Genomic DNA, 26,401 nt, shown 5'->3' with positions numbered 1-26,401 from the left:
TTCCCTGATGGCTTGTATCCGCAGCTGCGGGAACAGGCGGGGTACTTCACCATTGGGAGGCTTTCCCTGCGGGTACAGCTGACGTACTGCGCGTAAGGTTCTTTGAGCATGGTGGGTCCTGCTGGAGCAGTTGGTCATTGCGCCGACGTCCCTGTTCAAGGTGAGTCTTGCGGGTCCAACTGGGCTCTGCTGGGACCTACCTCTTCAGGGGTAATATCTAAAAGTTTGTGAACAAAGTCGACCTAGGTTTTAGGATCGGGTGTGCCTCTTCCTATGAATAACACAGTATCAAAGGATTGCATGTGCAACCTCGTAAAGGACCAATATCTTTTAACAATATATTGGGAGAAGCGGTTGCAAAATATATTCTAAAATCAATATTTTCTATATTAGAAAATAAACTTTATGAAAGGTGTACAAATCAGATTTTTCTAATACCCGGTTTTAGGTATGAAATCAGGTTCGGTCCGGGTATTATCTTTAATAACCATACCGTATGAATTGAATTCGGGTCAGGTATAGAACCGAGTATTCAAAAAGGGAATTCAAGGGGTATTTGAATACCCTACTTTTGGGTATTGAAAAAACCTATTTTCGGGTGTAGATTGGGCTTTTGAGGGGCTGCATTTTTTTTGGGTAATTTCAGAATTAACAATTCGAAACACGAAGACTTACAAGGAGCCACTAATCATCACAACACTCTTCACTGGTACACGCCAATGATTCCCTTATGCCGTCTACACGATCTGATATCGTTATAGATGGCGGGATTTGTGTCTCTAGTATCACCTTCTCGAATGTGTTCTCGTGCTATATATTAGTTCACATTTTTTATGTTTACATAGTATTTATTCTATCCCTATACTCCTCATGATTATTAATTACCCCCCCCCCCCCCCCCCTCTTTTCTTATTTACCATTTAGAAACAAGGCTCAAATAATTGGAAATTATCAAACTAAATATGAGATCTTTTGTGTGCAAATAAACCAAACTGCTCTTGTGCTACTCAATTTCGTATTCAATAAAAAGCTTGAAATGTGCGATCTTTTTACAAACCTAAGTTTTAACGACCCTTGCGTGTATTTAAGTTATACCTTTTTCGGACTATTATGTATTAATTTAATACATCACAACCGAGTTCAACCCAAGCTTTGGGTCGTTTAAGGTACTATAGGAGCTGACTTCGAGCTTTAGAAAAGAAAAAACCTCGAAACAAGCTGAGCTTAGCCTCGACTCGACTCGTTTACACCCTTTAAGTCTTTTTCTTTCCATATAATTCAAATTAAGCTCTCATCTGTTCATGAACCGAGCCGAACCGAACAAATTGAATTTAAATAAACGAGCGATATTTTTATGCTTGAACTTGGTTTGGTTTGAAACAAAGCGGCTTCATTCGTACAAAATTTTCAATTTTAAATCTCTAAAACTCTAACATATCATTAATTCAAGACTTTTAACTCTAAAATGTTTAAACTTTTAACTTTAGAATGTCTAAAACTCAAATTTAACTAGTAAAAACATATATAAAACGAGAAGCTATTGTTAAAATTGAACTTTGAAGTCAACAAAAATGAGAGAAAATTTTAAAAACTTTAAAAAATAATATATTTTTATATATACATACATTATATATATATAATTACTAAATAAAACATAATTCGAACAAAATGAACCAAACCGAACCAAGCGAGGCTTTGCTCGTTTTTTTTTTTTTTTGGCTTGCTTTTAAACCGAACCGAACAACTCATTTCCAAACTGAACCAAAATCAAATGAGCATTTATTAAACAATTTTTAAACAAACGTCAAATGACGAACGGTTTGAAGAGTCCTATTCTATATTCCCTTTAAAGTAAAGTAAAGTAGTAGAAAAAAAACATGGTCATTAATTGATCCCACAATTCAAATAATATAATCAAATAATCATTGCCAGCCAAACCAAATAATAAACATACCCTTTTTGTAAAGGTGACACTCCTAGGTACCCTTTTTTTATTATTTCTATTTGCTCACACCCATTATTTATTTTTAAACCAGAGAAACAACCATCTTCCGTGTCGGTAGAGAACCGAACCGAACCGAACCGAACCGAACCGACTACTTATAGTCAAACCGGCCGGTTCTAGTGAAACTAGCCTGAGCTGGCAAACCGAGTGATGGATTATCAAACAAACACATGGAAACTGTTGAGCCGTTATAACAAATGAATCTACTAACTTGTACCTTGTGCAGCGTCAGCAGTACGTTGTTAATGGTGCAGCAGCAGCAGCAGCAGCAGCAGCAGCAGCAACACTAATCAGATCTCGGAGATCAGCTGGTGCTTGTGATCGGATTGTTGGATTAATGAGTTAGGGTTTCATATTATTGATCGGAGTTTATGAACGGAATGCAACATTATTATTCATCTAACGCCGGTGAGGCAAGTGTCGGTGGTTGTATTGTACACGCTGTCACCAGATACGACACGCTCGCCGGCGTCGCTATTAAATACGGCGTTGAGGTAGTATGCTATTATTATTATTATTATTAGTAGCAGCAGCAGCAGCAGCAGCAGTATTATTATTATTATTATTATTATTAATATTATTATTATTATTATTGTTATTGGTTAGTTTGTTGAATGAATATGTAGAAGAGGTTTATATTTTTAAAATCTGATATGTTCATTATCCGTTGTCAATGAGATATAGATTTCTATTATACATTCATTGTTTCCTGTAGATAGTGATAAACTGATAATGCTTATCAATTGCTTTGTTAGTAAGGGTGGGGTGGGAATGAGCCAAGCCTGAGCTCGACTACGCTCGAGTTTGGCTTGTTTTGACTTACGAGAGCTGGAGCTGGGCTCGTTTTGAGCTCTTTTTCTAAAGCTCCGGCTCGGCTCGTGAGTCGTTTTCTAAGGCTCAGGCTTGGCTCGGTATATCATGAATCATTTTCTCAAGCTTGGGCTTGACTTGGTGTATATTTGTTGGCTAATGATATACATTTTGAATAATTTTTATATAATTTGAAAAAAAAACCTAAAACGTGCCTTAGCTCAGCTCGAGTAGTACCTTGAACGAGCCTAAACTCGGCTCGAGTTCGGTTGTGCAATGTTGAATTGATACATAGAAATCCAAAAGAGGTAAAACAAAAAAAAATACACAAGGCTCTTTAACCCTCAACGAGCGTAAACGAGCTCCCCGTACAAGGCTCGAGCTCAGTCTCGATAACTAAACAAGCTTTTTTTGAGACTCAGGTTCGGCTCGAGCTTGAAATAGCTTGGCTTGTTTCGTGCTTTTTGTTGATATGATCTCGAGTAGCTTGCGAGCGTCTCGGCTTGTTTGCACCCCTATTTGTTAGTAATATGATTTTCTATCATAGGTGGCTGACATCAAGAGGATGAATGGCCTTACAACCGATCTACAAATGTTTGCTCTAAAGTCGCTTCAGATCCCATTACCAGGGAGGCATCCACCATCTCCCGTAATATCAAATGACTCAAATGGATATCATACTCAAGGGTATTTACATGTCTTCCATCTTTCTTGTTGATCAATGTTATGTTCTTGCTAAATGTGTTATGTGCTTACGTAGATTCTTTATCATGGCTGCATATTCTTGCAGACAAACAAGCTCCCAGACAACACCACCACCCAACCGTAGATATACTGATTCGTTTAGTCCAATTAAACCGCTGAAATTTTCATCTTCACCACAAGGAAACATCTCATCATCCATCACTTCCTTGCGAGACTATTATGGCCTTCCATCAAATGACCAGAAACGTGTCGGTGAAGGTTTTGAAATGACTAATACTCCCCTTGGTCTTCACAGGAAGTCAAAAAGTGAAGCTAACGGGTTTTCCAAGATTTCAAAAACAGATAATGCTGCTGCTGGTGCTGATAAGAGCATTGAAAAGTTGGTAAGAAGGCGTAAATCAGAAGTGGACCTTAACAACCGCACATCAGAAGACTTTGCAGCATTGCAGCCTAAAATGCTTAATCACACAATTACTGAACCGGAACCAGGTGCGTCCAACATGATTCCATTAGGTTCCAAAGATTCGTCAGTGGTTCAGGGTTTAAGTGGCGTGAGGAAGTCTTCAAGTGCACCAACCATTCTACCATCAGAGAGTAATAGTAATAATTATAGTAATAGTAATACCAGTCTGGTTACATCATCAATTTGGCCAGTTTCTTGGTTGAATTTTACTGCTGATCTTCAAGCTATGTCCATAGCAGCCATAGCAAGTCCACTATTTGATGGGCTGCCAAAGCCAACAAGTGGACAGAAGAACAAGACGGCTCGTGATTAGTAAATTTTCTTTGTTCTTTATTTTTTGTCTCTATTTATATTGAATTATGATTATATCTGTCTTCCACGCTCTCGGATTGGTGTCATTTTGAGAAACTAGAAAGAATTGGTGATAGGAAATAAAAGAATTTGTAGCACCATTGTAATTTTTGGCACTTAAAAGAGTAGCAGTAGTTAAAGGTTGAATATATAATATATAATCTTTTGGCACTAATTGACTCCTTTTAAATTAATGGTTGTGTCCTTGGACCAAAAGAGATTGACCGCCTGAACTCAGCCAGCACTTGACCAAAACCATGAAACACTATAACATGTGGCGCACAAACCGATTTCAAACCCTAAACCGGTTCGGTCTGGTCAACAAAAGTCAAAGCCTGTTTATGATCAGTTTCATTCGGGTTTAAACCGGTTTTTTAACTGGTTTACGATAGGGGTTTCGGTTTGGGTTACGATCGGTTTGTGACCGGTTTTAGTTTGAAACCAGTTTCGGTAGAGAGAATTACAAACCAGTTCCAAACCTTCGGTTTCAGTCGGTTCCAAACCGATTTCTACATAATCGATTTCAAATTGGTTTGGTTTTAGTTTGATTTTCGGGTCGGTTCGGGTTTTTTCCCCACCTCTATACTAACATTACAAGCTCATCTAGTCATCTTACCATCTAAACCAATAGTGGTCCAAAAGAAAACTAGTCCACTAGTTCTACCAACAGACATACTTCATTGTACATATTGATCTGTGCCGGTAACCAAAGGCATTGACATGTTAACTTGAATACAAACATTTAAAATGAAACAACGGTCCGAATTTATTCTTACTAGGTACATTGGCTAATGACCACCTGACATTTTTTTTCAATTTATATTCTCTAGTACATACTAAATACCGATTATTTCTGTTGCATGATCATTTCGGTGGCTGGAATACTTGATACTCAAGCACTAACTGTACATATACTACCATATGGAGCAACGCTAGACGAACGCGGGGTTGATTCGGACCAATAACAAAAGGCATTGGGATGTATATTAAATAGAACTCGAATCCACACCATCAAATAATGGTAGTACATTACATGTTAGAGCATTCTCAGCCTATTCTCTATATTTTTGTGAGAGAGTTTTGTAAATTATATGATATGATTATCAGTGTGGTTGTGAATAAAGTAGAGAGAAAATGTTATATGGGAAAGTTAAATTTGGGGTTTCACTATTCACACCGTATAATTTTTTAATATTTTCTAAAAGTGGTTGTGAGTGAACGAGAGAGAAAAGATAATAATAAATGTATAAAAAATATTATTTAATTGGACAGGAGAGACAGTGATTTTTAGTATAATTATATTACATATATGGATATATGGAAAGGAATATGCTGGGAATGCTCTTATACGATAGTTACAACTGATTACTTTTGTTGTATGATAATCATAAGGAGCTAGAACACTTGATACTCTACCATTAGACTATGTGCTGTGATTTACTTAGTTAAAGAGTCACGTCACTGCCTGTAGGCTGTGGACTTAACCAACCAACTCTTTAACAAACGGGCGGCAATTTAACTAAATATTAAAAAAAAAGACAAAAAATTAAAACAAAACAAAATAAAATAAAAGATTGGCTAAAATGGGGAGACCCAACCTTTTCTCGTCCTCTTGGGTGTTGCGGAGATCGCAAGAGGAGGGCATTAAGTTTGGTGTCGGGGAGGTGTTGTGGTTTGGGGGTGGGCTAATGGGAGGTGGCATGGTTGACAGTCCCAAACCACGATGACGATGGACGGTCTCATGTTACAACATTAGAAAAATAATAATAATGAAGGTGACTGTAAGAAGATATAAAAATTAAAACAGGTCGAAATGAAACAGGCAACTAAACCGAATAATAAAAAAAGAAGAAGAGAAAAAGATGGAGATGCGGGGTATCGATCCCCGTACCTCTCGCATGCTAAGCGAGCGCTCTACCCACCAAACAAACCCTTATCTCACATATAATTTACTCTATCCACTCACAACCTGATTTCGGATAAGAAGACGTGGAAGCAGAAGCTCCAAAAATAACCAAAACCTTCAACCAACCAGACGAACATGGCGACTACCAAACTCTTAACCGACTGTTCCAATCCCGTTACAGCATTATTAAACCCTTCCTCTCTCCCAAACTCACTCTTCAACACTCACCGTCATTCTCGAACCTTCCAACAACAACAACCTCCTCGAACCGTCAACTCCGTCAGAGCTTCTGCGTTCAACCGTCGACACCGCCGCCGCCGCCACGCTTTCATTTTCCGGATTGGCGGATAGTGTGTCGTCGTCGTCAATTGCGAAAGCTGACTCGCTTTCGGAATGGGAGCGAGTTTTGCTTCCGATTGATCCCGGTGTTGTGCTTCTCGATATCGCCTTTGTCCCTGACGATCCGTCACACGGTTTGAATTTATCAACTACTTATTGTGTAATGTAAACTATGTAAGTATATAATAATGAAATGAAACCCTACCAGTAACAAACATATTGTGTAGTATTATTGTTTTAGGCCTGTAAACAAACTAGCCGAGTCAACACGAGCATAGTTTGACTTCTACCGAACACGAGCATAATATAGTTAAACAATTTTTTTCGAGTTTGTTTGTTTAAAACCTAAACGAAAATTTCACGAATAATTGACCAAGCATAAGCAATCGTAAATTAATGAACACAAACGAACAAGTCTATTACATCACAGTTCATCCAAAACACATTGAATGATATGCATTAGGATTTAAACGAACATAAATGAATGAACAAAATGTGTGCTCATAAACGAGCCGAGCTACTCGAGATCTGCTCATTAAAAAGCTCGTTCGAGCCGAGCTTGCTCAAGCCTAAAAGTAAGCTCGTTTAATAGTCAAGCCCGAGCCCGAGCTTCACTTATCGAGCTTGAGTCAGCTCGTGAGCTTAACGAGCCTGTCATTTATATAATTTTTTAAAATATATATTTGATAATTATTAATTAATATATATAATGTTATGAAAAATAACTAAATAATATATATTTCTTTATACATAAAATTATAATAAAAAAGTATATAAAAATAATTATAATTATATAAAAATAATTGATAAATAGTAAACAAGTCAAGCCCTAGCCGAGCTCGAGTTTGAGAATCTACTCACGAGCCAAGCTTGAGCTTTGAAAGTAGAGCTCGAGTTTGCACCCCTAGTGCTCATGTTCGTTTGTTTAATTAAAGGAACAAAAAATTTGTTCATGTTAAACTTAAAATAAGCGAACTTCCCATCCAACAGTTCATGAAAGTTCGGTTCATTGGCAGTCCTAACTATTTATTTATATGGTTACGATGAGGATAATTATAAAGGAAACTTAAATCAAATAATATCCTTTTAAAAAATTTATGATTTGAATTATATGTTTTGAATGGTGATACATCAGTTCTCTAAATACAAATGGAGAGCACTAATTAAGCCATTATCTTAGGTAACAAAAATGGTAAGGTGATAAATGTAAATGACAGAAAATATGGCAAGAATAATGTCTTTCTTTATGCCCCCTCAAGTTGGAGCATGGAGATTACGAATGCTCAACTTGTCAAGCAAGGTATGAAGGCGTTGTGTACCCAAAGGCTTCGTTACAATGTTGGCAATTTGTGTCTTGGAGTCGATGCGCATTGGCCGTATGTCTTTCGATTCAACACGTTCACGAACGAAGCAACAATCCATCTCGACGTGTTTAGTCCGTTCATGAAAAACGGGGTTATTGGCTATGTGTCGGGCTGCTTGATTGTCACAAAACAATGATGTTGGGCCAGTTGGAGGGATTTCAAGTAGCTTTAGAAGCCATCTCATCCATAAAACTTCACTAACCGTATTCGCCATTGCTCGGTATTCTGCTTCAGCTGATGATCTGGAGACAACAGATTGTTTCTTGGATTTCCAAGATATGGGAGCTCCTCCTAAAAGCAATAAGTAACCGGTCCTAGACTTGTGAATGGGCATCCAAGCCAATCAGAGTCGCAATAAGCAGTGAGTGTGGTGCCCCCTTCTTTAGGAATGAGAATCCCTTGACCCAGGGTGGCTTTTAGGTATCGGAGCACTCGATTTGCCGCCTCCATGTGACTTTGTCTTGGGTCACCAACGAATTGACTCAAGACATTTACCGCATAAGTGATATCAGGTCTTGTGGCTTGTAAGTAAAGGAGTTTCCCTACCATTCTCCGGTATTGGTGAGGGTCTACACGCGGTTCCTCATCACATTTACCAAGTTTTAAGTTTTGTTCCATAGGAAATGGGCTACGTCGACAACCCATCATTCCCGTTTCTTCCAAGATGTCAAGTGTATACTTGAGTTGACTCAACACCATCCCTTCTTTCGTTCTAGCCACCTCAATTCCAAGGAAGAACTTTAGGCAACCAAGGTCTTTGATACTAAACTTGCTGTCGAGAAAGTCTTTGGTTTCTTGTATTTTGCGCATGCTATTTCCCACAATGATTACATCATCCACATATATTAGCGCAACAACGATGACTTCCTTCTCTTTGAACAAAAATAATGAGGGATCAGCCCCTGCTTGTTTAAAGCCGATTTCAATCAAAGAGTTGGTAAATTTTTGATATCAATTCCTTGATGCTTGTTTGAGACCATAAATGGACTTTCTTAGTTTACAAACCCTTTTTTCTTCCGTCTTGCTAAAACCTTGAGGAATTTTCATATAAACCTCCTCATGCAAGTCTCCATGTAAGAAGGCGTTATGAACGTCGAGTTGGTGTATATGCCACCCTTGCTTCACTGCAACTGTTAAGAGAGTTCTAACCATTACCAGTTTAGCAACAGGCGCAAAAGTTTCATGAAAATCCACGCCTTCCATTTGTGTAAACCCTTTTGCAACGAGACGAGCCTTGTATCTTTCCACATCTCCATTTGGTTTATATTTTATCTTGTATACCCATTTAGAGTCTATGGCTCGTTTTCCTGTAGGCAATTCTTCCGACATTCAAGTCTCATTTTTTTGGAGAGCTTGGATTTCCTTCTTCATTGCCTTCTTCCATTTTGGGTCTCACATAGCCTGACTAAAATGCTTTGGCTCGCTATTTGAAGTAATGGCCGATAAAAAGGCTTTGTGTGTATTAGTGAAATTATCATAAGAAATATAATGTGCTAAGGGATGTACCGTCGAGGACTTTTGGTTGGAAGTGACTTGCTCGTGGTCTATAGATGGGGGAAGCTTGACATTGTAATCTTCAAAATGTTTTGGGCGAAATTTAGTTCTTTTCTCTCTTGGCGGATCAAAACTGGGCCCCTGTTCTTGGTTGTCAGGATTGGACTGTCATTGTAAACTACCTTTTGGTTCAACATCTTCATTTGTGTCAAAATTATGCCCAAGCACATCTTTTAGTGGGCTGTGATCTGATTGAGGTTTATCAGGCCCACCAGAATCCATATTGGACTGAGTTGAGGTTGGTGTTTCATTATTGGGCATGTTAGGACCACTAGAAACCGTATGGGGATGTGTCTGGTTATGATCTTTTCCATCAGGCCCATTAGACTGGGCTGTATTGTTTTCTTCATGATCACTAGAAGTTGTGTTTGGCTGAGTCTCATTTTTGGCTTCTTCATCGTCACATGGGGCTATATTGTTTTCTTCATAGTTGGGTTGTGGTGTAATATGGTCTTCCTCATATCCCCATTTTTTAGGAAAAATAAAAATTTCTTCTTTCTGCATCTCAGTGTTGGCAAATGGAAAAATATGCTCCATAAATTTGACATCTCTTGATATGATGATTTTATGGTGTTGGCAATCATAAATCTTTTATCCTTTTGTTCCTTGTGGATAGCCTAAGAAAACTCCTGGCTTTCCCTTCATTTCAAATTTGTCGCCTTTGGTTTCGGTGTTCTTATAATATGTGAGACAACCAAAAACCCTCATATATTCATAATTGGGTTTTAAGTTGTACAATTTCTCATAAGGTGTTTTGTTTTCAATAACTTCGGATGGCATTCGATTTATGACATAAGTGGCCGTTAAGATGCATTCACCCCAAAACTTTTTAGGCAAGTTGGCTTCAAATCTTAATGCTCGTGCCAACAAGTGTCGGTGTTTCCGTTCCACAACGCCATTTTGTTGTGGTGTGTGTGGACAAGTTGTTTCGAGAACGATTCCTTCCTTGGCATAAAAATCAAGCATGTGATTTGAAGTAAATTCTCCCTCGTTATCACATCTTATTTTTTTAATTTTCCTTTCAAACTGAGTTTGTATCATTTTATGGAAATTTCCAAGGCATGTACTTGCCTCATATTTGTGTTTGAGAAGGAATACCCAAATTGCCCGACTAAAATCGTCAACTATTGTTAAAATATAGCTTGCACGTGTGAGAGAGGGTGTTCGGTATTTGCCCCATACGTCACAGTGTATCAAATCAAAACAAGCAAAGGTTTTGGTGGTGCTAATAGGAAACGGTAATCTTGCAAATTTAGCCTTAACACACGAGTCACAAAATTCTTTGGAGTTTAAAGGAACATTTTTGAGAAAATCAACATACGGTAATTTAGAATTTGACGGGTGACCCAATCTTTTGTGCCACGTACTGAGAATTGTCTTCATGGCTTTTCTTTCTTCTCCCACCATCCCCATCTTGTATAAACCACTTTTACATTTGCCCACTCCAATCAACGTTCTCGAATTCAAGCCGTGCATAACACAAAACTCAGGAAAGAATGTTATAGCGCATTGGAGGTCTTGTGACAATCTACTAACAGATAACAAGTTGCACTTGAATTCGGGTACATAAAGAACATTTTTGACAACTGTTCCATTTGGTAGGGTGTAATCGCCTCTACCTTCAACGGCTACTGACTCGCCATTGGGTATGGTAACGGATGGTTCATGGTTCCTTTTTATTTTGTTTTTAAGCATGTCATCATTATAAATAATATGCTCGGTTGCACCCGAGTCAATTATCCATGTACCTTCTTTACCGGCATGATTGCCGTGTTGGCTACCGGTGGATTTTCTTCTTTGGTCACACCGTCCTTGTTTCCAAAAAAATTCACAAATTGTTGATATTGTGCACCGGTCATACCCGGTATCGGACTCGCCTCTGCTTCAATGTAAGCGGCCCTTGGTTTTCCTTCTTCCTGTTTGATTTTGCCCGGAACAGAGGCTTCAAAGGCTGCTGCATCTGTGGTGATTCTTGTTGATCCTACAACCATGATGGGGTTTAAAAGGATTTTTTTTTTGTTTTGTTTTGTTGTTTTTTTTTGGTTCTACGATGGTTCTGATACCATAAAAAATTTATGATTTGAATTATATGTTTTGAATGGTGATACATCAGTTCTCTAAATACAAATGGAGAGCACTAATTAAGCCATTATCTTAGGTAACAAAAATGGTAAGGTGATAAATGTAAATGGTAGAAAATATGGCAAGAATAATGTCTTTCTTTAAACTATGGAAGCTAATATATGAGATTTTGCACAGGTTTGGATTTTCAGATTCATGTTATGAAATTATTTGGAAGAAGATGATTAGTAACAGCATTTCACTTTTTATTGTTTGATCACATGTTTTTGTTCTTGTAATTATATATTTATATCAACTACAGTATTTTGTTCAATTTTACGAAATTAACTAACCTAAATCGTCAAACTATTACCGAAATTGACAATCAATCTTGGTTACTGGATCAAATAAGATGAAATGATGCAATCCATCAGTTAATATCGAATCAACTCTAATGGTGATCATTACACAGTTGCATAAAAACAAATTTATGATGATCAAAAAAGTTGTTTGGATTGATTTTGAGGAGCGTTTGGATGCTGTTTGTGGTAGGTTATCTGTTGGGAACAAGACAGACTCTTTTAGAGACGAAAGATGGAGGCAACACGTGGGTGTCCCGCTCAATATCTTCAGCTGAAGATGAAGATTTTAATTACAGGTTTAATGCTATAAGTTTCAAGGGAAAAGAAGGATGGATTGTTGGAAAACCAGCAATTCTGTTGCATACAGCAGACGCTGGAGACAGTTGGGAGCGTATACCGTTAAGTGCTGAACTACCAGGAGACATGGTAAAACACTAAAACCTTTATTCCACTTTTGTTGACTTTTGATCTGTTTAACCCGTTTGACTCATTGCATCTATGCTTGTATATGAATTGTTATGAGTGTCATTAATCTTAAATCTAGAAGCAGGATGCCAATATTGTATATCTAAGTTATAATTTTTTTTGTACTCGTTTTCAGGTGTATATAAAGGCAACTGGAGAAAATAGTGCGGAGATGGTAACTGATGAAGGTGCAATATATGTTACAGCCAACAGAGGTTACAACTGGAAGGCTGCGGTACAAGAAACTGTTTCAGCCACTCTTAACAGGTGATCTATCTAATTCATAAGGATGCTTGGTTAACAATACTATTACATAGTTTTTGACCGTCAAATGAAAATGGTTGTTGTATTCTTGATCAAACTAACAGTTACAAACTTGATTCCAATTGCAGAACAGTTTCTAGTGGTATTCGTGGTGCTAGTTACTACACAGGCACTTTCAATACTGTGAATCGGTCACCTGAAGGAAATTATGTTGCTGTTTCCAGTAGGGGTAGCTTTTACCTCACCTGGGAACCAGGGCAGGTTAGCCATTTTCTCGATGTTACATAAAATGACCATTTTACCCTTACTAGTCCTAAGTTTTTATAATTGTAGCCATACTGGCAACCCCATAACAGGGCGGTTGCAAGAAGAATCCAAAACATGGGTTGGAGAGCAGATGGTGGACTTTGGCCGCTTGTACGTGGTGGCGGTCTTTATCTCAGCAAAGGCACTGGGGTATGTAAAAGTTCAATAATGCCCTTGTTCTTGCTATTGATATTTTGTTTAGCAACCTTAGCTTTCATCCTCCAGATAAGCGAGGAGTTTGAAGAAATTCCAGTACAAAGTCGTGGCTTTGGTATTCTTGATGTTGGCTATAGATCAAAGGCAATATCCATTTGTTTACTTCTTTATGTTGATTTACACACATGGCTTTTGATGGCTAATTTGAGCTAATTTTCTGTTTGAAATTGCAATTTTGGTGATATGAATGTACAGGAAGAAGCTTGGGCAGCTGGAGGAAGTGGTATTCTTTTGAAAACTACGAATAGTGGAAAGTCATGGAGTCGTGACAAAGCTGCTGATGATATTGCTGCCAATCTTTACTCAGTAAAGTATGTTTTTTAGCTTTTTTTTTTTTTTAATTTTGTACGTGATGATTCTTGATTTTTTTGTAACTTAATCATCTGCTATAATATGCATCGTTTATGTTGATCATCATCTTACCTATCTCTTGCAGGTTTATCAATGACAAACAAGGATTCGTGCTGGAAATGATGGAGTCTTGCTTAAGTATCTTGGATGATTTCATGGTATGCAAAACATAAAATGCTTATGTTTGTTAGTTTGATTTCATTAGTTGCTTGGGGTGTTTAAGTTACACATTTAAATTGGAGTTATGGGAATTAATGGATGTGGCAAAATGGGTTGGTGACTGATTCGGGTAGTGGGTCAAAATGTTTACTTTTTAATGTTGGTCAAACAGGTCAAGGTTGACCCTCCAACGTTTGTCATCGATTTCAAAATCTATAAACAGTTGATATGCTCGTATGACTGTATAAGTATGAAAACAATATTTACGAGTTGGATGAATTTCAACGCATCTGATTTGTTTCCATATGATCTATCTTTTATGATTTACGCATTTGACTTGTATGAGATAAAATATAGTCATTTACCTATAAAAGTGTTGAAATTGTCTCCAATCTTAATGCAGGTTCCGCAAAACTTGTAATTTTGTAAACGCGAAGAAAGTATCTTACATATATGGGGTACCACGGAGAAAGTAAGTTCATTTATATCGAATTTATGATGTACTTAGTGAGCAACCCGACTTGTGATTGTTTTGTGAAACCCTTGTAAATGAATTCAAGAACAAAACAATAATTCTTCTTTATCATCTTTATTTATTGCTTTTGTGTTGTTGGTTGGTTATACTTCGGTTTTTGTTGAGCTACATGTCAAAAGAAATTTGAACTCATCGGTGTTGTGGTTTTTAGTTTCATGTTGGACGGTTTGATTATTGACTACTTTGGTTTTCGTTGAACTACATGTCAAAGAAATGATCACTCTGTAGGTTTCGTGCGTCTAAAATGTCATGATAGCTTTATGAAATGCCGCAATTTATTTATTTTTAATGATAAAGCGTACGTTATTAAATTTTTGATGGCGTGAACTGACAAAAAGATATTTCTCGGGAATTTGAAAACTAAAACACGAGGTGTCATTGGATATGCATGTGAGCCGTAAAGATTGGATTTATAAACGATCTAGCTTAGTGACACATTTGGATCCGCTTTGTATCCGTCTTTTTTGTAACAAATAGACAAACGTAACGAGTAAAATCCTACTTTTAGCAAACGCCGCTGTTAGGGTCTATGAAGGGAGGAACAAGAGCCAACCTTTCCTCTACCACGAAGGATGCAGACCGGGCTCTAGAAACCTCGTTCTTTCTTTTTTTCTTTTTTTTATTAATCTTTGAAACAAAAACTTCTAATTAGGTAACTAAAATAAGCACCCTTACTTGTGGCCTAGTGGTAGGAGGTTTGGGTTCTTCAATAGAGACCTAAGTTCGATCCCCTACTTGTGACACTTTGGGTGGATATTGGCAATGAATGATTTGAGCTAGGCCTTGTGAAGTTGTCGGTTCGAATCTTGAGCCCACCCGGGTTTCAGTTTCACCGTGTGTTACGTCAAAGAATTATGCTCTTGTAGTGGCACAACGATTGTCAAGTGGTAGCCGGCGGTATGGTTTTCCGGAAGAGCGCCCAAACCAAATTTTGAAGCCAACATAGGCCTGGTTAAGACAACACCATTCTGTTGGGCAAAGAGATTTGATGCATCAAACCATGTTAAAAATAAGTTATATTGTCTAAGACTCATAACACTATGATAAATAAAAAAGAACCCAATATATTACAAACTATAACACTATGTCCAACAAAATGTAAAACAATATTGAATAATATATAACAAGATCAAGAAAAAAGACACAATCAGTGACGAAAAAAAAAAACAAAAAACACAATGGTATTTTTTTCTTAACATTTTTTTAAGAACAAGGAAGATGGGGAAAACACTTTTGTTTTTCGTTTTACCTTTTTCTGTTTTTTTTTTTATTTTGAGTTATGATTTTTTTTATTAACTTTTTATTATTTTTTTAAAAGGTTTTTTTTATAGCCACAAATCCTTCTCATTTTTGTACCCATTTGTAAATAACCTGACCCTAATTTAGTTAGTTTATTACAATTTTTCTTTTTAAATACTAAGGATTCATTAACTGTATTAATTTTTCATATATTTCGTATTCATAACTCGTATAAACGTTTAAGTTTAGGATTTTGAAAATCAGGGTATTACGATTTCTTTAGTAATTCTTCATATTTTTCGCCATTGATCTCCCTCCGGGAGCAACCTATTGAGTATTCTTGGTGGTCCTTCACACGGGTTGTTTCAGGACCGTAACGTTTAGAGAATGCAGCTAGAGAGCGATTGGTCATATTTGTGAAAGAATTCTTTGGCCATGTCGGATGATGAAATGACTACTGCTGTTCTACTTCTGAGCTTAAGCAACATTAAAGGACCGTAACGTTTAGAGAATGCAGCTAGAGAGCGATGGGGTTGCTGAGTTTTAAGAGTTTACCTATGATTGGTAAAGGGTAAGGCCACGGTGGAAGCCAGGGGTTGGCCTGGCAAAAAAACCCGAGCCCGATGGGTATACCTGAAACCCGAAATAAATGGGAGGGTATACCCAAAACCCGATGGGTATTTGCCGGGTATGGGATTGAGATTTAAAAATTTTCATGGGTATGGGCCGGGTATGAGATTAGATGATACCTGGCCCGATTACCCGAAAACGCATACCCATTTACCCGAATCGTATACTCGAAAAATTATTTGTATTTTGTATATATATATATATAATTAACTATATAAAAATTATAGTGATATTATATATTTATTTTAACACTTATACATATGGAGTGTATTATAGTTTAATTTGTAATAATTGTAGTATAAATGAAAGATATAAAAGAATTATAATGTTAAAAAAATGTACTTGAAAATCCCAACAGGTATACCCGATACCTGCAGTCGTAGGTAGGGATGAGCAAATTTTGTATTGGTACATTCGGTACGAATCGGTACCAAAGTGTTGAGTTTCGGGATCTGTACGGTATCGGTACCAGTATTTCCCGAATTTTTACCTTCAATATCGGTACCGTCCCGGTACCAAGAATTTGCGATTTTCAGGATCGGGATTTTCCGTACCGGTACGGTACCGAGCTCATCCTTACCCGCGGGTATGCCCGGTACCCGACGGGTAATTACCCGACAAATACCAATGGGTAATGGGCCGGGGTATGGACACGATTTTGCAAACGGGTATGGGCATGGGATTACCAATACTCGTCCGAACCCGACCCGTTGCCATCCCTAAGGGTTACAACGACCACAGATGGTGTAAGCATAGATGAGAGTAAAAAGGAAAGGTAGCAAAAGAAAGAGAAAGAAGGTTGCATTATCCATGTTTTCGCTAGAGAATATTACACACAAGGAAATAGCTTTCAAAGGGTTCCAGCTTTTCTAATTAACACCTAGAGAACATATAGCAAACTACATGTAACGTTCATAATGAAAACAACCAAGAAAAAAGGAAAGGAACCCACCAACCAACCTTACTATGACTTATTCTCCTAGACTTTATTATGCATACACGTGAAAGAAAATAAATTAATTTTCAACTCACGTTTGCCTCTGGTTTATGCAACCCGTTTCTTCTGACTTGTGAACGAACTTCATAGTTAGTTTATCGAGTATGATATCATAAGGTTAAGTTATCCTAAACAGTCTACTAAATTTAGGAAGGGTACAAAGACATAATAGATAGGAAAATATAATACAATATCTTAAAAAATATAACATAATGCTAAACAAAATATAATATAATATAATATAATATAATATCGATAAAAAAAGATGCATTGAATTTTTAATCAACAAAAAACATAATGATAAATAAGGACATAATAATCTGAACGAAAATTTTGAAATCTGCAAGCTAAAATATTCGAAAAGTGAAAACCTAAGATCTAATATCGTAGAGTTCGATGAGACGGTTCCAATGCCGCTAGTTTGAGTTCAATTGCAGTTTGTTTGATACTCTTTCTAAAACTTTATAGTTCGAGAAGACTATGTATTTGAACCCGACCCTGATATCATAAAGTAATGGTTTTCAATAATAATCCGATCTTTCCAATGTTGGTCATGTATTTCTATTAGAATTGGGTAGTGTTGGTATAGGATTAAACGGGTTGGGTTTACCTGAAGAAGCTCTTCGATGACATCTTTCATGGTCGCACACCAACATCAAATAAGTTTAACTTAATTTGAATCACGTGTATATATATTCATATGTGAGTTAATATATAATTTAACTTAAATAGAAATGGATATATTCAGCATGTTTGTCTTCTCGTTCATATATTTGCACGGCAATTATATGCCGAGCTCTTTTTGGAATTCATTTAAGATATTATAAAGTGGCATAGCTTCTTTAACCCATAATTTGTACACATCCTTAATAACATCAACACAAATTTGTTCTCAGATGATAACAATATATAAGGGCCGTTCTTGAGAATTCACATGCCCTGGTCAACATGGAAAAAATATGTTTCTTAAGCTTTACGTACTAAATAATGTAAACGCATTTTATATACGTTGATTAAAGTTATGACAATAGGCATAACAATTAGCAAAATCATGGTATTAGAATGAGTTTATGACATAATAGCTAGCCGAGAATTTGTGAATCTCTCCTAATATTCTTGACAACAAATTGGTGATTCAACTCTTCTCAGTTTATGCTCTCTAATATTCCGTTCTCGATAGCTATCATCGTCAATCCTATTTGACAGATTAATAGTTAGGTTCCTCCATACACAGGTGTTAGAATTATTATGTTAGTAGGATGTAATCGTGTTGAACTGTGATATTCGGTAATAAGCAGTCGCAGGGCCGTCTCGTGGGTAAGCTAAATGAGGCAAAGGCTTTAGGCCTCCATTTTTATAGGGACTCCATCTTAAATAGGAGTTGTGTATTATGAGATTTTGATAGTAAAGTTCTTTTAGAATTAGTAATTTATTGATGGACCACAAGCAAGAAGGATTGCTTCATATCCATTATCACTGCATATTATTCATATTTTATAATTTTTTTATACTCTCTAGCGCTATACGCATAAAGAAAATAAAAGAAAATCAACTTTTTGGTTAGTTTTAGGCCTCCGAGGACATTGAGCCAGCGCTGAGCAATTGTGTGAGGGATTGACGTTGGGTTTTTTTTCTTAGTCACATTTACTTTATTCCTAAGAATACAGCTTGTGGAATCTACTAATTACTACTAGATCATGAGAATGTCTTTAACAAACACAATCCAGTAATGTTAATAGCATTTTATTTCTGAAACAATATATAAGATAACATATATACATAAGTTTTTCAAATACACATAAAACATACTTGCTCCAAAATTACAAAATAGATGACACAAGTACGATGATTTAAAGACGGTCATAGTTTAACCGGAATGGCCATGAGTGGCACATTTTTTGGCAGTGAGAGCCCAAACTTTTCTTCCATATCCAAGTCTTGTGCTCTCATATTTTCTTCGAGCTTCCAATCAAAGTTGTAAACCAAAGAAGCCAATATTGTGTGCAACTCTCTATGAGCAAGAGTCAATCCCGGACAGATCCTCCTCCCGGTACCAAATGGTATATATTTGAAATCTTGACCTCTATAGTCAATTTTAGCTTCCAGAAATCTCTCCGGCATGAACACCTTTGGGTTGGACAAACTTTTGGGTCTCGCCCAATTGTCCAAATATTACAGAGGATTTGTGCATTTTTAGGGACTAAGAAGCCTTTAACTTCTACGTCGTGTATGGCTTGGTGAGGTATAAGAAAAGGGGTGGGAGGATGTAGCCGAAGAGTTTCTTTTATAACAACTTTGTAAGTAAGGTAGTTGAAAGATATCACATTCGTTTAAAGTTTCGTCATTATTATGCATGTGTTTCATAAGCTCCAACCGAGCTGTCACCATTTTATTTGGGTTACGAATGAGTTCAGTCATCGCCCACTCCAATGTGATTGATACCGTATCAGTTCCACCAACAAACAAATTCTACATGAATGTAGCAAATGGCTATAGTAGCTATAATATTCAGACGAATTACGAATAACTAATTTCGGGATTTTCACAACTAAAATAACACATTCTATGAAATTACCATTTTATCTGGCAAAACCTGTTACCACACTAGCTTGTTAAGTATCTACTTACCGTGAACAAATGTTTCATGTCAATTATACTCATTTCGGTCACATCTTTGAAGTTGATATCAAGCAGCAAGTCCAAAACATCATTTTTTGTTGATATGTCATTGTCGTACAATGACAAAGTCTCTCTTCTTTGCAATCCTTTACCAATGATGCTATCGAAAATAGCATATAACTTGTCAAAATAATGATTTGCTTCTGCTGCTATCCCTTGTGGGTCGAGGGATCTGAGTATCGGAAAAAAGTCGGCTATATTAGGCTTCCCGCCACCTTCCATCAAACCCAAAATTACCTCTCTGATTTCTTGTGATGACTCTGAATCATATTGTGAGAAATCCATAGAGAATAACATGTTTGATAAAATGTTTAGAATTGTGATAAATACAACTTCACCTATATTTATAGGTTTTTCATTCATAGAACATTGACTAACATGGTCAATAAGTTGCTCTACCTGCAAGTATGTATAATCAAATGTCAAAAGGGCACTAGATATTTGCATTTGTATCAATATATAAGGGATAATCAAATGTCATAACTAAAAGAATTCAAAAGAGTTGAAAAAAATAAATTAGTGATCAATAATATTTTGTATTGAATAACAGAAAATCGGAATTTTTTAAGAAAACAATAAAAGGACTATAATTAATCTAACTAACTAGCTAATCAGCTAATGAGAAATAAAAATTATCAGTAACTATCATAATATTTAAACCAGCCGTGTCTATGACCAACAAAAGGGTATTAAGACTTAAATATATGCTATCCGACTCTTAGGGAGGGCCCACCTTAAAGCGAACGAGTTATGTGACCCATTGATTTTCGAAATTATAGTAAAGTGTACAACAACCACCATACCGAGTAAAAAATTTCAAAACCATATCTCTGTTACTAAAGATGGAGAGGTTGCTTTTAAAGAGACCGTCAACTACAATAAATAAATAGGTAATAGTAGTCATGATAATAAACAGATAAATAAATAATAATGATACTAATATTAAATAAATAATAGTAAAATATAAAAATAAAATATTGCAACAATATAATATTTAGTACTCGAAAATTAAATCAATACATAATCAAATTTAATTAAGTGGAATAAAAAAATACAAAATAGAAAAACTTGTAGAATAAATAAAATAAAAACATTAATTAATAAATAAACAAATAAATGAAATTTTTTGTTGGATCAGTTGATTTAAAGGGAAAAAAAAGTGATTGTAGGTGGTTGACTAGTATTTAAGTGGTTTTAGGTAACTTGTTATCGTAGATAACGAATTAACAGCATACATTAGCTTACTTTTCACATGACTGTTCACATCATCCAATTGTTCAACAAGTGTCGTCTATATGGAAATCGCTCTCTCAAATTACCATATGAAAACTCTGCGTAATCCGCTATTTGAGACAGCGGATTCCATATGGACCACATGGACGACACCTGTTGAACAATTGGATGACGTGGACAGCTAAGTGGAAGTAAGTTGGCATGTGCAGGTAATCCGCTATCTTAAATAGCAGATTACCTAAAAAATTCTAGTCAACCACCTAAAACCACTTTTTTTCTTTAAATCACCTAATCCAGGAAAAAATTCCAAATAAATGGATCTCATAATGCATAGTTTATGAGCTGCAAATTCTATAGGTTTTCAATGGCTTTAAATCTTAAAGTAAGGTTTGTTATGTTCACATTTCTTCTATCATCTTTTATCATATTATTTAGGGATTATTTACTTGATAATTGAATATTTGATGCTACTTATGAGAATGAGGTTTGAGTCCGCGTCATAAAATCGTGGACTCCAAACCAAGATCCGACTCATGCGTACCTTTCGCATGCGTACTTGTTCGCTGCCATCTAGTCGTTGCCTAGAGAACAAGGATTCCTGAGTAATCTTTCGTAATTTTCTCCATTGATCTCCGACCGGGAGGAAAACGATAGAGTGTGCTTAGTGATCCTTCAAACGGGCTATATCCGGGATCGATCGGCTAGAGAATGATTGGTCATGTTTGTTAAAGAATTCTTTAGCCATGTCGGGTGATGAAATGACTATTGTTGTTATACTTCCGAGCTTAAGTGACATTAGAGGATCGACCGTAACGTTTAGAGAGTGCGGCTATAGAGTGATGGGGCTTGCTGCCAAGTTTTAAGAGGTTTCCGATGATCGGATAGGGGTGAGGCCCTGGTGGAAGCCGGGGGTTACGGTGGCCGGAGATGGTGACAACATAGATGAAAGTTATAAGGAAAAGTAGCACAAGAAAGAAGGTTGCATTATCCATGTTTTTGCAAGGAAAATGGTACGTGTTTTCGGATTAACACTTGGAGAATATATAGCCAACTGCATGTAGATCATAATTAACGAAACCAACCATAATAAATAAAGAAAAGGACCCACCTTAGCATAACTTATTGTCTTAAACTTTGTGCATGGAGCATGTTTGGGATTGAGTTTGAAAAAATAATTATTGGCTTATTAGCTTTTTTAAAAAGTCAGGATTTAGGGTTTTTGAAAACTACTTTTTAACCCTTTTAAAAAGCTAAAATAAAAAAAATTATTGTGATTGCCAAACATATTTTAACTTATTGGCTTTTTGAAAACACCAATAAATCAATAATCATTTTTTAAATTCAATCCCAAACATGCTCATAGTGCATAGGTTAAAGTAAAAAATTAAACATGTACAACATCCACATGCAATAGCATCACTTCCTGAGGTCCGGATGAGGTGGCAATGTAGCAGACAACAACATCACAAACCTCATCGTTGTGGAGCCAAGTTTGCCTTAGGCAATTTGTTGCTATAAACTTGCAACAGACTGATGATGTGACACCCTCCCTCACATACATACACACACATATATACATATTATATATATATATATAGACACACACGTTTAATATTATTTAACGGGGTTTATGGAGGTTTGTTATTGTGGGAAAAAGTTAGGTTTTTGAGAAAAGGTTGGAATGTGATGTGACAGCTTGCTAGTTTGTTGTAGATGCTTAATAAAAATAAACAGCTCCATGCATTGTTTAACAAGCCATGTTCCTGCAACCGGTTTCTTCTGACCCGTGAACCCATGAACCATTCGTCACAATAGCCTTTCTGTCTTCTCAAGCCATCTCCACTTTTCCCGTGTTAAAGGTACATCACGTTTTACTAACTTATTTATTTTTATATTTATCAATTAAATAAGTTTCTAACGCTCATGATCATGACTCATATCAAAAAATATTATTATTTTTCTCTCACATGCATTGAGATTAATTATATGTGGCAATTATTAACAAGACTCAAAGATAGCTTCAAAACTCAAATAGTAAAATGGTCGAAAGCATCTACTGATGGGAGTCCTATTATTTATATTTTACTATTATTTATTATTTTTATATTTTACTATTATTTATTTTTTTGGTCTCGTAAGCGACTTGACACGTGTTTGAACCGGTAAATTTGGTTAAACATATTTACGTTTTTCGAACTATCCCACGACAATGAAGACACAAATTTATATATAGAGACACGCATATATATATTTCAACATGGACACTTAACAAAAACTAAAAAAAGAATACTATCATGTGGATATGTGGATTTAAATTTATATAGAAGAGAAAAGAAACCCTGGTTTCAATTCATACATTTTGTAATTCATTTGTATGTTCACATCATCATGCATACATGTTTCATACCAAATGCTAGTAGAATTGACATGTATATGACATATACCAGCCTTGCGAAGGTCGGTTGAGATGACCGGATAGATGGATGTTAAATTTTCATTCGGAAATCAGCATGTGAATACCTCATATAACAATGGGAAGTGAAGAGTGATGCATCGACTGCTCCGCTACAACATTTATCACTCTCAAAAAATAAACTTAGTGAACAGTTCGTCTTATCCGGCACTGATATTGTATCAGCAGCAAATTGCAGAACCATGTGCAGAGTTTGCTTTGGTGATCCATAAGTTGCATTCCCATAAGCATATCCCGGAATTTTGTTTTTCGGGTCGTCAATTGCATTATATAATATAGTTAGCAATTGATCGATGGCGCCCTTTAGACCGACAACATCCTTAACTTTCTTACTAGCTTCGTGCTCGATGAAAGAATGTTCGTACGAGGCAGGGGGTCCGTATCGTACCATTAGGGGTGGCAAATGTGACCCATGGGTTGAATGGGTTGTGATAAAAAAGTATATAATGGGTCAAGCTAAAAAAAGAAAATGATTGAAACGGGTCAAAACGGGTTGACATTTCTTGAGAATTTTTTTTAATTGAACGAGAAAAACGGAAGAAACTTTTTAGTTTTTTTACTTTTTTAGTTTTTTATTTATATTTCGAGTTATGATTTTTTAATTATTTTTTTAATATTTTAGTGAGGGTTTTTGAAATCTCAACCCATTTTGACCCATTTCAAAAACCCCTCATTAAAAAATTAAAAAAAAATAATTAAAAAATTATAACTCAATATAAATCAAAAACTAAAAAAATAAAAAAAAAAACTAAAAAGTTTCTCCGTTTTTCTCGTTCCATTAAAAAAAAAACTCTAGAAATGTCAACCCGTTTCAATCATTTTCTTTTTTTAACTTGACATATTCTGACCCATTAAATATATTTTATTACAACTAATTCAACCTATGGGTCACATTTGACGCCCTTACATAAATATGGTCTTCCAACCCTTGGCAGCCTTTTGGTTAGGGCACTTTTGTTGAAGTAGTGATATTGTGGTGGTCACACAATACGTGCAATCTACGGGTCGTATATACCCTAGACAAAGCTTTACTGCGGTGGCCATGTTCTGTGGCCCCGTGCCAGTGGATCCAGTGTTAGAATCACTGGTGGGTATCTTCTTGAATACGGAGTCGAGGTTTGCTTTGTAAGGGGTATTAGGTTGAATGGTTCCTGAGTTGTTTTTGCATCTCACTATATCACCACTCATGGAGTTGAGGATTGTTTGTGAAAGAAATAAAAATAATAAAATTATGAATTTCATTTCCATTATACTTTTTTCATAGTCATTTCGATCTGCATGTCATCTTATAAACTAAAATGCGAATTAATAGAGTTTTATACGACTGTTCTAAGTGCTATTGAACGCAAATGGTAGTAGAGTATCTTAAAATACTACCACCAAAAATTATAAAGGATGCTTTGCACATGACTGACTTTAATAAGAATACTTAGCTGGGTTAGGACTAAAGGACAACATGTGATAAGGTTTGTAATCATTAAGGAAGTTTTCTTGTATTTCTTTTGCTAAAGGACATCCATTGAAAAATCACAAAAACATAAATGACGAGTTTTGCTATTTTGTCTTTTATATGGTTATCATTGTATTTTTCACTCTTCTCTACTTAAAATCACTTTTAGAAAATATTAAAAAAAATTACAGAATGCTACATAAACTTTTCAAATATACATGAAAATTCATCACTTCTCTCTCCTTCACTCACGACACCTACACCACCTCATATATTATAAAACCTCACTCATATAATATGGTGGATGGATTGAGAATGCTCATACCGTTGAGCACTATCAATTTAGCTCATTCATATTCACTAACTCTCTTAATTAACTGAGATTTCTCACAAGATTAGCATTGATCGTCAACAATCATTATTATTACTATATAATAAATAGGAAGTTTTGTGCCGCAAGTGTCCTATTGGAACCCTTGGTGGCACTGAATTGGTTCGCAGATTTTGTTTGTTTTTTAGTTCAGTTACCGTAACGAACGTAATAGAAATCAACTGAACGTCAATTTATATTATTTTTTTTGTTTAAGTTCTGGTACCATAACGAGCATGACGGAAACCGACCGAATTCGCGTAGACTCACATTTTCAACGCCCGGGACCGATAACGCTCAAGTTTTACCAACCGACAACCTACGCCACCTCATTCGTCTACCTCAATTTTTATATGAACAAGTGCAAATGATCACAAACAAGTTCAATTCCTTAACGGACGAACACAAACAAGATTTTCCATTTGGTTAGCGTTCATGAATCGTTAGTAAACAAGTTTAATGCTAAACTAGCAAACATAAGCATAACATCGTTTGCGGTTCGTTTACAGCCCTATTTATGGGTATAGAAATTGAAAAGGTGTAGGTGATTGGAGATTGATGAACCCAAGCTCAATATACGGAGCAGGGTCTTCTGGGATGGGGAGGTAGGGAAGTCGACCGACTTAGACCCAATCTATATATGAGTATAGAAATTACTCGTTTTGTCTGTTTGGGAAGTTAGGGTTTGTCCAGGGCGAAAGGTCCGATTTGAGGATTTGATTTGAAGGAGGAATTTGGTCTGATTTCATAAACAATAGTGGCGCACAACACGCAAAATCGGATTGGGACCTGTAAAGTGTTCCCGTCCATAAAACACAAGGAGGGAAATCATAATTTTCCCTCCTATTTATAAATTCATATTCTAAGAAAACCGAAGAAAATTAATATATTACATTCTTATATACAAGAAACATACCTTTGGCCAGCATCTTATCTTTAATTATGATTCACAGATTTAGTTATATAACATTAAAAGAAATTGTTACAATAAATGATGAGTTGCCAAGTTTAAAAATCATTCCCTATTGCACGTAACAATCGTGTTCCAAAAGATATACTAAAAGTCATACCAACCATCAGAAGTTTAATCAAAATCTCTCTCTAACAAAAACAT

At 36.1% G+C, this 26,401-nt stretch overlaps 1 protein-coding gene and 2 pseudogenes across 2 annotated transcripts; 2 read left to right on the top strand and 1 right to left on the bottom strand.

Moving 5' to 3' along the window:
• Nucleotides 1-2,385: 2,385 nt before the first annotated feature.
• Nucleotides 2,386-4,468, top strand: LOC143547490 (uncharacterized). The gene is made up of 3 exons (XM_077038901.1): nt 2,386-2,499; nt 3,363-3,502; nt 3,606-4,468. The coding sequence occupies exons 1-3, from the start codon at nt 2,386-2,388 to the stop codon at nt 4,294-4,296; spliced, it is 945 nt and encodes a 314-aa protein (XP_076895016.1). The 3' UTR covers nt 4,297-4,468.
• Nucleotides 4,469-6,375: 1,907 nt separating this feature from the next.
• LOC143547471 (photosystem II stability/assembly factor HCF136, chloroplastic-like) lies at nt 6,376-14,208 on the top strand (annotated as a pseudogene). The gene is made up of 9 exons (XR_013137777.1): nt 6,376-6,713; nt 12,111-12,346; nt 12,522-12,652; nt 12,778-12,910; nt 12,983-13,105; nt 13,181-13,255; nt 13,367-13,482; nt 13,608-13,680; nt 14,085-14,208. The product of XR_013137777.1 is annotated as a photosystem II stability/assembly factor HCF136, chloroplastic-like (transcript).
• Nucleotides 14,209-18,942: 4,734 nt separating this feature from the next.
• On the bottom strand, nt 18,943-20,046 carry LOC143547489 (cytochrome P450 76T24 pseudogene; annotated as a pseudogene).
• Between the last annotated feature and the right edge of the window lie 6,355 nt (nt 20,047-26,401).

This window comes from Bidens hawaiensis, unplaced genomic scaffold (assembly GCF_021521415.1).
Source record: "Bidens hawaiensis isolate Kalapana, Puna unplaced genomic scaffold, B.hawaiensis_p1.1 tig00014722_1, whole genome shotgun sequence".
Taxonomy (NCBI): domain Eukaryota; kingdom Viridiplantae; phylum Streptophyta; class Magnoliopsida; order Asterales; family Asteraceae; genus Bidens; species Bidens hawaiensis.
This window is presented reverse-complemented; position numbering and strand designations above follow the sequence as displayed.

Bases quoted from the DNA above. Each gene is read 5' to 3' on its own strand.
- LOC143547490 (XM_077038901.1), top strand. From the start codon at position 2,386: ATGCAACATTATTATTCATCTAACGCCGGTGAGGCAAGTGTCGGTGGT. The intron at 2,500-3,362 runs GTAGTATGCTAT...TTTCTATCATAG, and splicing joins CTATTAAATACGGCGTTGAG to GTGGCTGACATCAAGAGGAT. The intron at 3,503-3,605 runs GTATTTACATGT...ATATTCTTGCAG, and splicing joins AATGGATATCATACTCAAGG to ACAAACAAGCTCCCAGACAA.